The sequence below is a fragment of the Tenrec ecaudatus genome, chromosome 16, assembly GCF_050624435.1.
Source record: "Tenrec ecaudatus isolate mTenEca1 chromosome 16, mTenEca1.hap1, whole genome shotgun sequence".
Lineage (NCBI taxonomy): Eukaryota > Metazoa > Chordata > Mammalia > Afrosoricida > Tenrecidae > Tenrec > Tenrec ecaudatus.
The window spans coordinates 102,225,225-102,238,929 of NC_134545.1; the positions used below are offsets into that span (position 1 = coordinate 102,225,225).

Sequence of the window (13,705 nt, forward strand, 5' to 3'; positions counted from 1 at the left end):
TCAGTCAGGCACACTTTAGTCTTCAAAGTAACATCCTTGCTTTTCAATAGTTTGAAGAGGTTTGGGGCAGCAAGTGAGCCCAATGCATACTGACTTCTTGACTGCTGCTTCCTCCTTGGATCATGCACCCAAGCCAAGACAAAATCCCTTACAACTCGAATCTTTTTTCCACTTATCATGAGGTTCCTGATTGGTCCAGTTCTGCTCATCTTTGCTTTCTCTACGCTGAGCTGTAATTCACACTGAAAGCTGCGTGGCCTTTGATTTTCATCAAGTGCTTCCAACGCGTCAGCAAGCGAGCGCGTCACCTTCCTAGGTGCCACCTGCACCTCAGAGGTTGTTACTAAGCCCTCCTCCGGTCCTGAGGCCCCACTCTCCTTCCGATGCTTCCGCTTTCTGAGAATTTGCTCAGCAGACAGAATGGATAATGAGGGTAAACAGATATTTAGAGACAATTGAGTTTCTAGTTTAATGATTTCTTAAATGCCCCCACAGGCACACTACCTAAGTAAAACAATTCTAATAGTGGCCAGAAATGTTTAACTAAACTCCTTTTTCTGTTTCTGCAACTAACAAAGGCATTTTGCTGACAGTGGTCCTACAAGTTTGACATTTCAAATTCTTTCCTTTAAATAGCACACCTTCCCAACAAAGCAGTGCCCCAGTGGAAAGAACTACCTTCTGGACAATAAAAAGTTTTCAAAGAGCCAAAAAGTCCATTTGAGCTCTTAATCCATCTGAGACGTTGTGGCTAAGCTTCGTTTTACAACAAAGATCCCTCACCCAAGTTTTGCTGAGATAAATTAAGCTAATTTATTCAAAATAATATCTACTTCTTAAGCCCTAGAAGTCTACCATAGTTTCAGAAAGCATGATTGTGATTCACGTCCCTGCCCTAGTGAATTAATTTTTTAAAAATTCTTCCCATTTTGCCTCAAGTTATGTTAACTTTAACTTTTCCCCCACTAATGTGCTATGGCAATTGCCAGTCTATAAGAAAGTAGGCCCTTTCACTCACTCCTAACTCCCTGCGAATAAGCACTATCTCTTAGCCCTCCCCATTTGGTCTCTCGCAGTGACAGCTTTAAAACAGCAAACAAGTTAACGTTTGATTTCCCCCGCGTGTGCAGGTTTTCGACTGTGTTTTTTCCTGTCTGACTGTGATTTGGGGAAGGTGGGTATGTTTCCTGTATCTGAAATGCAGGATAGGTGAGCCGATGGAGACTGCAGCTGGATTAACGGTGTCGTAGGGGTGCGCGGGGGGCTGAGGGCAAACGGGGCTACTGACAGTTGAGTGCCCGAAAGAAGCAAATGTTCTCAGACTGACCAGGGTGACGACGTTGTACGGTTCTCCTGAATGTGACTGAGCTACTGAGTCGCAGGATATGTAAAGTACAAGCCAATAAAACGTAAATAGAAAGCCCCAGGAAAAAATAAGGAATGGAAATTAAACTGTTTCTTACACAGTACAAGATTATTGCCCCCACACAACTAGTGACACACCCATGAGAGGAGTTCCCCAAACAGGGACAATGACCTCACGGGACAACTTCCCAGGCTTTCCAAAGCCTTTCCAAGGAATGAGTCCTGCTGACCCCGGGGCACTAAAGTTTCATGATTCAGAGAAGTCCTAGGACGTGACCGAACAGCGTCTTCAAATTCCCTTTCTCTCTGGGTAAGGCACTATCGTGACGAGGAAATGCCACTAACTCTTAGCGCGGCACTGGCATGGGCGTGAGCGATCTAGTGCGACTCGAGCGATAGCACGACAAGCGGCGGCTGGCGCAGACACACGTACACGGTCACACGGTGCCGTGCCAGCGCAAGAGGAGGCTGACTCTCTCGGCCAGCTCTGGAGGGAGGCCTCTTCTGCTCGTGGGGGATCTTCCTGTGGCTTGCCGGGTCTCTCGCCCATCTCTTCCTGTTAGCTAGCTTAATCTTGTACTTCCAAAGGGAACCCTCCAAGACGCATCCTCCACTCAGACTACCTCATTAACATAAGACAATCCATTGCCAGATGAGATGACAGCACAGAGTGATGATTTACCATTCACATATTTGAGAAACATAATTAAACCCTGTGATATGTATTTCAACCTTTGTTAATAGGTGCTTTCAAGTCAGTTCTGATTCGACTGTGTTCCTGGAACCCACTGTTACGGCCGCTGTCCGTACGGCTACGTGAGTCTTCCTCCATCGTACTGGCCCCTTACCAAGCAGGATGTCTTTCTCCAAGGACCAGTTCTGCCTGAAAACACAGCCAAAGTGTATGGGACATACGCACATACAAGCATCATCATCCTCAGGAACATTCTGGCTGAACGGCATCCAAGACAGGTCTGTCTGTTCTGGAAGTCCGCACTACAATGCAATATTCTTCCCCACACACCGTCCTTCCAATGCGTCCATTCTTCTTCCGTCTCCGTATTCAGGGGCCAGCTTTCACATGCATAGGAGGTGACCCAACACACCCTGGCAGGGGTCAGGTGTAACTCAGTCCTCCTCAAAGGGACAGTTTTGTTCTTCGACACTATAAAGAGGTCTTAGGCAACAGATTTTCCCAGCGCAATACAGCATTTGATTTATTGACTGCTCCCTTCCATAAGCTTTCCTTGTGGATCCAGGTAAAATGAGATCATTGCTCCCCCACCCCCACAAGTCCTTACCACAGGCAAAACACATCACCCCAAAAGTCTTAAATCAACTCCAAGTCCAAAATCCCACCTTCTAACTCATCTAAATCACACAGTGGTAACACGTACACAGAACTGACAGAGGCTATCAGTGCATACAATATTGATTTACCTTTGCTGCAAGTTTACCCAAGAATATGGTGAAACACATAAGGGACACAGCTATGAACACTCAGACATAAATTGAGAGGAGGAGATGCTGGGCCCGGGCACTCAGAAGCATAGTGTCAGGAGACACCACGGTCAACTGGCGTAACACAGCCCAAACAACAAGGCTGGCTGGAGAAAAGGACTGATCTAATTCTTCTATTTCGATAATAATCAGGCATTACTCAAGGAGTTTCATTTCCACCTCTAACACAATTAATAGTAAGAGAAAAATAGAGCATGTTTAGCTCACTCCATGTGTCTGTGTAGACCCGTCACTCGATAGCCTTATCCGGAAAGGAGGAACAGCTCTAACTTACCATGTATATGAAAAGAGGCACAATGCTCTGCAATGCTCCCATATACTGTCCAAGAGCTATATTAAATCTTTCAATATAGAGATCTGGAGGGCTGGCCTGTGTGGAAGAACACAAACGTGATCACTGTGGGAATCCAGGGCAATGTCCTCTACCATAACCTGAAAGGCAAACACACTGAGAAGGAACCGACATTCACACTGCAATTCCCAACCACATCCAGGCTTCCGGACTTCAGGTGGAAGTTCTTTGTCTCAAGGTCTGTGCCGCAGAGCTGAGATCCGGCTTGGCCATCTTCACATCTGTGCAACCTAGCAGGCCAGTGAAGAGGCTCACTCGCTCACCTTTAGGCTTCTTCTACAAGCAACACCCTTTTTTTTCCCCCTTCAAGGCTTGTTAATTTGCAAAAAAGGTACAGTAAAAATTAAGAGAAATTATATGGTAAGAGCATTATTGGATTACATGGGCATTTCCTACAGAAACCAAAATATATTACGGCCTGGAAGAAAGTTCACAAAAGGAAAAAAGAATTCCAAGGTGACGCAGGTTTAATGGAATGGCTTAAGAAATGTTCATAATAGCCTTTAAAATGAAACCCACTTCAAGTTGATTGAAACGCTACAGGGCAGTAACCCTGTTGGGCAGAGGAGAACTGCCCCGCGGGGTTTCAGGGGTTGTAAGTCTTCATGGAGTAGATGCCACAGCTGCCTCCTGAAGAGCAGCGGGGCGGTTCCTTCAGCACCAGTTCTTCTCTGGATTTTCTCTACGACTTTGGCTGTCAAAGTCTTCTGTAAGTCATGATTACAAGCGTATTCGCTAGAAAGCAGGGACTAAATTACGGACCAGCGGCGATGGGCAGCAAAGTCAGGCATTATCCAGAGAACACGTTCAACTTTGTGTCTTCAACATGCACCCATGTACCATTTCATTTTATTCTCTGAAGCTAAATTAATCAGGTAAATCATTTTTGATACTAAAGAAACCCACTAATGGGCACATGGTTTGCCTAAGATCAGAGAAGCAGACAATCTGGGGCTGGGGCTGGGTTAGGGCTGGGCTGGGGCTTGGGGGCAGACACATCACAAAACATCATACAAACAAAACTGACTCGATGCAAGTTCGAACTTAGGGCAGCCTCACAAGCTGGCCACCACATCACAGAGAACGTCTTGCCTTCCAGCAAGGATATAAGGGCATGCCACAATTATGGATTCCTAAATATTACATTCAAACATACCCAACTCTAAAAGCATTCCAGCTGACGGCTTGAGAAATGCCCTAATGTTCCAGACACATTTTAAAGTTAAGATTTAATCCATGTCTTCAATCCTCCTTAGAAAAATAGGTTATGTATATCGAGCTGTCCCAATTCATCCGCCTCTACTGTGTACTTTAAGAGTTTTCATACTGGGCTAGGTGCTTAGTCTGTCTGTCTGTCTTTCTCTCTTTTCCCTCCCCCACTCCCCTCCCTTTTCCCCTTCCTTTTTTTCCCCGTGTGCATCTCCTACCTACCTGCAAATTGTTTTCCTATTTCATAAGGGGGTAAATCGAGATCAAATTAGGTAGTCACTGGACTATAGACCATAGTCAAGAACAGGTCTCAAGCCTCACTCAGAGTCGCCCTCGTCAATACCGAGGCAAGTCCGTTTTGGTCCCCTCAGCCTTTAAAAGTTCATGCTTCTCCAATGAGAGCACACTGCCTCCTCTCAAGGAGCCATGGTGGCTTAGCATTGGGCTGCTAACCGCAAGATCGGCAGTGTGAAATTACTAGCCACTCCTCCAGAGAAAGACCTGGCTTTCCCACTCTGGTAAAAAGTTACAGAGCCCTGGTAGCGCTGCAGAACAGTGCTGGGCTGATAGCCACCGAGGGCAGCAGTTCAAACCCACTAGCCACTCTTTGTTCTGCCAAGGGTTATTTGCATATTCATAGCATCATTCTCAGGCCACAAAAGTTTATCAACTTTCAGCCCGCAAGATTTGGTCAAACATTTAAAAAACTCGCTCCTCTGTGATGGCTGGAACTGCTTCTCTTGTGAGAGGCCTGTGATGTGAGCAGGGGTGGATGATTCACGGGCCTTATCCGATGTCCCCGCCCGGCTGTAAAGAGGTGGTCTCAGAGACCCTCCCCACACTTGCTCGGAGTCATTATCGACTCACGGGCAGCGGGGTCTTTGGTCCACCGCTCAGGGGGCACGTTCTGATAACCGGGGACTGCGAGCAGTTCCCCAGCAAGGGAAGTTCCCTTGTTAGTGGGGCCCAACTCTTCTTTCCTCAACTCACCCCATGCCATCACCAGCCTCAACCTTTCCTATTAGCCATCCTTCAAGATCTGTCACTGCCTCAAAACAACAGTAACAGAACCAGAACAAAAACTCACAGCTGACCTGGGTGACCCTCAGATGGCCCAGCACCACACCCACACCCGACTCCCATCGGCAGTGGAGAGGAGGCTCCGCCACGACACATCAAGGCCACAGAGGCCACACCTGAACCTTGTCTAGGGACGTAAGTACCTTGTCGCAACAAAGGCTGAAGTCTTGTTCAAGATTTCTACTTTACTACTCCCCATTCCTCAATGACTACTCCACCAGCATTTCAGTTACCACAGCTCTAAAAGTCTACTCCCTCCACCCCCCGTTTTGCAGACGCACCATGCGCATCGGGCAGTAATGACCACTGTAGGCGTGAGGGGCGGGACACTGGGTCTGCGTCAGCTGCCTGGAGGTCAAGGCTCAGCGGTTTGGCCATTATGTATGTTTCGGCAGCCATACAGTACAGTGAGCCTCACTGCACAGAGCAGACTTCTTCCTAGCAACCTAGTCTTGGGAATCTAACCGTGGTGATAATCAGGAGTGTGTGCACGTAAGAAGCCAAACCTACAGGACACCAGGCAGTTCTTTACCCCGTGATTTTCAATTTCCACAAACACAAAATAAGAAAAATACTAACTGCTGTTTCCAAAACAGCACAGTTGTGCTGAAAATCAAAAGAAAGAATAAATTAGCACTGAAATATGTCTAATATTAAACAAGCAAATGCAACAAATGAAAGTCAAACTCAAAATTAACTATCTACTGCATGTCTAATAATTTTTAAAAGCTCGTTTAACTCTATTAAATAGCATTCTTTGTCAACTAAAGAACCTGAGGGAAAATTATTTCCACATAATGGGCCAACTTTCAACTATGACTAATGAGCAGAACTGCAGGTCATATCGTCCTCTAAACTTCTTCAAAGAACTCTGGAAATGATATTTCAGTATTCAAAGAAATGTATCTTAACAGCATTAAAAAAAAAAAACTCTGGAGTTGCATTAAAATAATTTTCTCTATTCATAAAAAGTTATTTTTTTACCCAAAGGTTTAAAGTATTAACAGTGATCAAAAGACACATTTAACAGCAGATAATAAATACAATTGAATTATTTAGTTATCGAAAAATTCCCAGAGCCGCAGAGGTTAGGAGTTTTAAAAAGAACTCTCTGGATGAAGTCAAATGTCAAAACACTTCCTTAGCTTTTCTACGTCTTCATTTCATGCAGCACATAGTCAGAAGCTTTCAAAGGACAGACCTGTATATTCTAACATTCTTCTAAAAATAAACCCAATCTCCTTCCTAGGAACCTAGTAAAAATACTGCCATTTAAAAAAGGCACTAATCAAATTATTCCTCCCCAAAACTTAAGGGTCAATACACTTTAGGCCCTGCTGGGAAACTGACTACCTATGTGATTTACAGTCCTATTTCAACATGACTGTATTCACTTGGACATAAACGACACTTTCCTGGAACATAAACAAGCTTCATTTTCCTTCTCAAACAAGTATGAAAAACAAGCTACCAGAAAAAGCAATAAGGATTATTCCAAATTCATTCCAGTTTCTTCTAAACAGACTGACCTAGATTTCCTGAAATTGTTAACATAGCGAGGCAGAAGTGTTTCAATTCCTCTCTCCCTTTTGTAAAAGATGGGCGCTGCATTCAGTGGAATTCAGGGGTTCAACAGAGTTTGCCTTTCACCCCCTCTCCCTCCTAAACCAGCCAACACATACAGTTCTTTTATATCCTGCCAGAGATTATGCTCACACACAAAGTTCCGTTGATGACCTTTCCCCACGCAAACGCTCGTTCACATCACATGGTTCTACCTGCTCCTGTATGCGTCTGCAGACTGGTCTGGCGGTTCTCAAGCATTCTGGTCTCCAGGACCTGGGGGAAGAAGGTCTGATCATGTAGGGCAGAGCAGCACTGCTCCATCGGGTTCTCAAGGCTGTCATCTTTAAGGAAGCAGTCAGCCTTATCTTTCTCTCCCAGAGCAGCTGGTGGATTCAAACCCCTGACCTTCTGCTTAGCTGCTGAATGCTTAAACCACTGCATCAACAGGGTGTCTTCAAGAACTCTGTCTGTTCTTAAAAATAATTAACAATTCCAAAAGGCTTTTGTTTAGAGGAATGTCAGATCTACAAATTAGAAATTAAGAACTCAAAGAGTATTTGGTCACACTAAAATTGCTAATAAACCCACCACATGTTAACATAACAATTTTCCGAAAAGTAACTGGATTAAAAAAAAACAACCCACAGTGAGAAGAGTGACATTGATTTTCACATCCCTGCGAGTCTCTCTCATGTCGGGTTTAACAGATGGCAGGTGCTCCTTCAACCTTCTTATTGCTTCTGCTGTGATACACTGTCCTGCTTGAAGTAAACAAAGACAATCTAGTCCAGTGGTTCTCAACCTTCCTAATGTCATGGGCTCTTGCATACAGTTCCTCATGTTGTGGTGACCCCAACAATAAAATTATTTCTGTTGCTACTTCATAACTGTCATTTTGCAACTGTCATAAATCATCCTGTAAATATCTGATATGCTGGATGTATTTTCACTGTTACAAACTGAACATAATTAAACAGAATTAAAGCACAGTGATGAATCACAAAACAATTTGTAATTATATATTGTGAAATAGTTATGTGTTTTCTGATGGTCTTAGGTGACCCCTGTGAAAGGGTCATTTGACCCCCAAAGGGGTCACGACCCACAGGTTGAGAGCCGCTGCTCTTGCCTGACACAGCTATGCCGACAGAAAAGTCGGGGATGTTTTAATAGAACTGTAGGTCACAGTAAGTCCCCAGTTAGGATGATCTTGTCTTATGGACAACCTCTGTGTGCCCCACTGTTAAGTACATTTGCTCTTAACTGAACCAACCCTTATGTACAACACATTCATTCATCACCTGCACTTGCTGCACCTGTACCTTTTCAATAACTGGATCATGACACACGGGCTGCCTGTATTCTTTTTGATAGAGCCTACACCAAAACTCAACTAGAGGTCGTCTGTCAAAGCTAACTTACAACAGGAAATCTGAAACTGGACTAAGGGCTGTGCCTTGCACTGTGGCTGGATCTTTCAGGCCGCATTTCATCGCCCTGCACACTGTCCATGTGTGCAATGCCCACTCGGTCGCACAGACAGATCTACCCACCACTGGCAGTTCACTCTATACTGCCTCAAAGAGCAAAAATCGCATTATGCCACCCATCGCCATGGGAAGATATTTAAAGTAGGGGGAAGCAGTCAAGGTCACAGTGAGAACATTTTCCAACATTCAAATGTTTTATTTCAAAGCTTTCCATTTTTCACTGTTAAACAAATACTGCCTTCATTCACTTTTCAGAAAATCTGTTAAATGCTCATGCTCTGTGGAAAGGGTGATGGCCGGCAAACACAGTGCTTGGTCTCGGCACTGCCACCGCACCCTTCGGCACACAGCTTCCCACAAGTTCGGACATCAAGTGCTAGAACGACGTGTCTGTTAACCTTGTTTTCACTGCTTCTGCTGACTCGAACCGTGTGCAGAGGGAGGGCTGACGCCACGGCACTGGCAGCCTTGGGCTCTCATACTACACCAAGGCCAAGGTCAAAGTGAGAAAACCTCTACTGGACACCCAGTTTTGCTCCTGTAGACCCCTTGAAAGGATCTGAGGGACCAGCAGGGGCCTGGGACCACACTCTAGGAAGCAGACTTCTTGGGGTAATGCACGTGATCCAGTCAGGACAGGGTGCTGCCGGCTGCTAATCCTGTGCTGCAGTGGGTAACTTTATGAAGTTTTTTTAAGTAGGTAGTCAATTTATAGAATATTTTAAAAGGTAAAGGAGCTAAAATCAAAAGATAATCTTTTATGATTATCCCATATATTAGTGTAAGTGCCAGATGACAAATCTGCTATGACCAAAAAAATTTTGCAACATATGTTCCTAATAAGTATTTTTTAAAGATGGAAAAAAAGATGCATGGACACGTTAAAAGTTGTCAAAATTTTTTCTTAATCTTTTAATATGTATTCCTATGATTACCAAGTAGGACCGTGGCATTTTAGAAGCCTTATAAATGGAATGGAATGTTCTCTCCAGGATCCTTAATATCCTTTTTAAAAATCAAACTATCAATTTTTTTTCGGTGTGGTGGGGGGGCAAGGGCAGAAAAGGGGAAACTGATCTATATGACTGACTTAAGCAAACTCTATGTGCAATGCACCACCTTTGGTCTGACTAGCTTATTCCATGACTCTCCAGGATGTCTTGACCAGATTAGTCAAGCCATTAGACCTAAGACTAACGAAAGTGGAAGTTTCTCCCGTCCAGTCAGTGCAGTTGATGGCATTTCCATCCTCACCCTGCAGATGCTTCCACCAACGAAAACAAGGACCCCTCAAAGGAAGCCTCGCAACTGGCACCTAAATACCTATATGAAACACGTCGAACAGAAATGGAAAGAATTAGTTGCCATTGAAAGCCCACAATGAAGAAGCAACAGAGGCGTTCCTCTCCTCACTCTCCGAGGTAGCGGCATGTTGTTTCCATCCCCATTATTACTATGTGCGGGGGGGGGGGGGGGGGGGGCTCTTGCCTTCTCAGAGTGGATGCAGTAAGGCCTCCAGGCCCCTCGTGTGCTCATGCGGCACAACTCAAACAGGGAAAACACCTGAAAATCTCCACTAGTCATCAGAGCCTGCAGCACACAAGGTATGCACCAAGAAAAACTGGAAGTAGCCAAAAATGAAATGGAACGCTTAAGATCGATCTACTAGATATTCGTGGGCTGAAATGAACCAGTACTGTAAATTGGACACCTATAAGGTCTACTGTCCCGGGAATGACAAATTAAAGAGGAATAGCATCACATCCATCATCAACGTGCAAATTTAAGTTGAAGTTAAAGAAAATTCAAACAAGTCCAAAAGAGTCCAATTACGACCTTAAATATTTCCACCTGAATTTAGAGACCATCTCAAGAACAGATTTGACACTAGGAACGTCTACATGGCCAAAGATGTTATCAAGAGCATCATCCATGTGGAAAGCAAACGGTCATTAAACTGAGAGGAAGAAAAGGAAATGACAAAAAGGGATTTCAGAAGAGACTCTCAAACTAACTTTTGAACAGAAAGGTGAAGTGATAGAAAGAAATGATGACCTAAGAGCTGAACAGAGAGAGATCTCAAAGGGCAGCTCCAGGAGACAAGTGTTATAACGAAACATGTAAATCCTTAACTTTAGAAAGTCAAAGGGGAAGAGCATAGCAGGTGCTTCTCAAACGGAAAGAACTGAAGTTAAACTTCAAGTTGTAGTGCTAAAGGGTTCTCCAGGCAAAATACTGAATAATTCAGGGAGCCCAAAAGAAGATGGACAGGGTAGACAGTGGCAGTGTACCAAAGAGAACTGGCCGGCATCCAAGCCTGCCAGAAGCAGCACATGATCAAGAGCCAATAGTGCCACAGGGAAGAAGTGCAAGCCGCACTGAAGGAACTGAATACCCATCGAAGGCGGCAACAAACCGAAGTGGTGCTGGAGCACTCCCTGGTCTGTGCCGAGAAAGGGGAGAGAGCTACGTGGGCAACCTACTGGGGAGATTTGCTATTTATGCTCATTTGGAATGCGATCCAACAGAATGGGAAACTAGGGAGAAATATCACTAATGTCAGATACAATTAAGTCTACTAATGATAATGCAAGGATGGTTACAGTTGTATATCCAGAGCTGCCAGAAATTCAGAAGAGGATAGGAAGATGGAATATCACTGCTGACGTCAGGTGGGTCGTGGCTGAAGGCAGGAAATACCAAAGGCATTAGACTGTGGGGATCATAACAAACTACGGAGGATACTGTGAGGGACGCGGATTGTAGACTGTGCTCACAGAGAACCTCGAAAGAGACCAGGAGACGACAGCATGCATCAGTTTATATGCTTTCACTGTGCGTAGTCCATCTGCATGGTGAGTAAGCCATCCAAGAAACTGAGCTCTCTGAAGAGCTCATCATCCGGACTAGAACACAGTCCATTAACCGTCTGTGATACGCAGATAACATAACCTTGGACTTGAAGCACTTACTGATGATTAAAACCAAAACAAAACCCAGCCTTCAGTACAGAGTGCAACTCAATGTAAAGAAAACCAAAACACTCACAACTGGACCAAATTCAACTGGAGAAAGATTACCGTCAGTTGCCAAGGATGTCATTTTACTTGGATCCACAAGCAGCAGCCATGAATCAAATGACATGCTGCACAGAACCTCTCTAGAAAGCGGGCAAGTATAAAGACGCCACACGTTTGAGGATGGAGAGGCACCTGACCCAATTCGTGGTATTTTCAATCGCCTCATATGCATACAAAAGCTGGCCAACGAATAAGGAAGACCACATAAGAAATGACAGATTGGAATTATGATGCTGGCGAAGAATGAACAAACGTGTTGGGAGAAGTAGAGTCTGATTGCTCCTTTGAAGTAAGGATGGCAAGACTTCATGGCCCATCCCTGGTGAAGGACATTACTGGCAAAGTACATGACCCTCAATAAGCTGGAAAGGCAGTGGCTGCGACCACACGCTCCCATACAGCAACCCTTGTGTGGACCGTTCTAGATCAGGCAGCATTTTACTCAGTTTTGCATATCCTCACTGTACATTGTAACCAATTCAACAGCAACTAACCACAAAATCTTCCTCACTCTAGTAAAGAGTAAATAGGTTTTTCTATTAAAAAAAAACACCTGTAGTTCAACACATAAGAAAGTAACTAACTAAAGCTTTTAAAAATACAAAATGTCAAGTGACCACATTCAACTATTTGGGCTATGCTGCCACCTACCGGTAAAAGTACAAAAAGCAAAGCAGTCCTTGCTCCTGACACCTGGTGATGGGGCTCACTGGGGGGGGTGGGGGGCTTTGCAATAAGGCTCCCCACCCTTTTAATGGAATCTGGTTCCTCTGAAGAGTGACTCAGAGTAAGGTAAGGCTGATTCAAACAAGTTAGTTTCTACTCAAGTCTATTATCAATTCATTGGTTTGCATGCCTAATTATATACATCTCATACAGCCAAGATATATTTGGATTAAAAGACATCAAAATTATGTGTTCTGATTTATTTAAAGGAATGGTTTAAATGTAATTCGTTAACACCCTCGAATTAAAATACTTGACAAATACTTATTGCCCCCTTCAGCCCTATTATTTGAGAATAAGAATGGAGACACTTCCTCGGTCTCCATGGTCTCTCTTGCTCAGGATCCTAAACACCAGCCGGCAGTCAGCACTCTTCCCACGGCGGCAAAGCTGCTACCCTGGCCTGGGAGCCCATCTCGGTGCAAGCACTGGGTTTGCAGGGGTATCCAGGGTGAGGTCCAAACCACCACAAAGAAAACAGAAGCCACAACATGAGACAAAACCGCAAAAGTTACTCAAGCAGAAGGTCAGAAAATGTCTATGTGGTGAAATTAAAGATGCAACCGATTCAATAAAGCAATATGGACAACAAATGGATCAGCATTAGTTTAGGGGTAAAGAGCCGCCCTCTTAATCCAGTGGATGCTGGACTCAGATACAGCCCGCATCATCACACTGAGAACACAGCCTTTCAGACCGTTTTAGGGATGAAGCTCTATGTTCATCCAATCAATCAAGCGACGGGAAGGCAAAGCAGGCTAACTGCGTAGAAAGCGGCAATTCAGAAAGGCTAGATTGTGGTGTTCTAACAAACCTCTCCAAAAACCCTTATAAGTTCTGAACAAACAGAATGCCGTATTACCCATAAATAATATTCAGCTCTAAAAGCAAATGAAGAAATCACTGATTCAGGCTACCACATGGGCGAACCTTGAAAACACATCGCTACGTGAAAGAAGTCAGACGCAAGGGCCATGTTTGTGTGATTCTGCTGATGTGCTGTGTCCAGAGGCAACCCCAGAGGACTGGAGTGGATGAATGGTCCCCAAAGCTGGGACGAGGAGGGGCTGCAGAGTGACTGCTAATCAATACAAGAGGATGAAAATGTTCTGGAATTAGACAATGCATATATTCACTGTACACTTAAAGAAACACATGCTAAGGCATGTGAATTATAGCTCCATTAAAATATGCAATGGATCAAACTTTAGGGAAACGAAATGACAAAGCTTTTCTTTCTCCCTCCTGTTGTCACTCGGGGCTGTGCTCCACGCGCTGCTTTACCCAAGGAGCCACCGGGAGCAGCACAGCAGAGC

At 44.5% G+C, this 13,705-nt stretch overlaps 1 protein-coding gene across 3 annotated transcripts in view; it reads right to left on the reverse strand.

The window, feature by feature from the left end:
- CACUL1 (CDK2 associated cullin domain 1) overlaps positions 1-13,705 on the reverse strand; it is a 65,814-nt gene that overhangs the window by 21,906 nt on the left and 30,203 nt on the right. For 2 of the 3 annotated variants that reach the window (XM_075533312.1, XM_075533311.1), the window contains exon 4: positions 3,161-3,256. The exons of the other annotated variant lie outside the window; for it this stretch is intronic. In XM_075533312.1, coding sequence (XP_075389427.1) covers positions 3,161-3,256 — 96 coding nt within the window. The remainder of the gene's footprint in view (positions 1-3,160; positions 3,257-13,705) is intronic. 3 annotated transcript variants of the gene reach the window in all.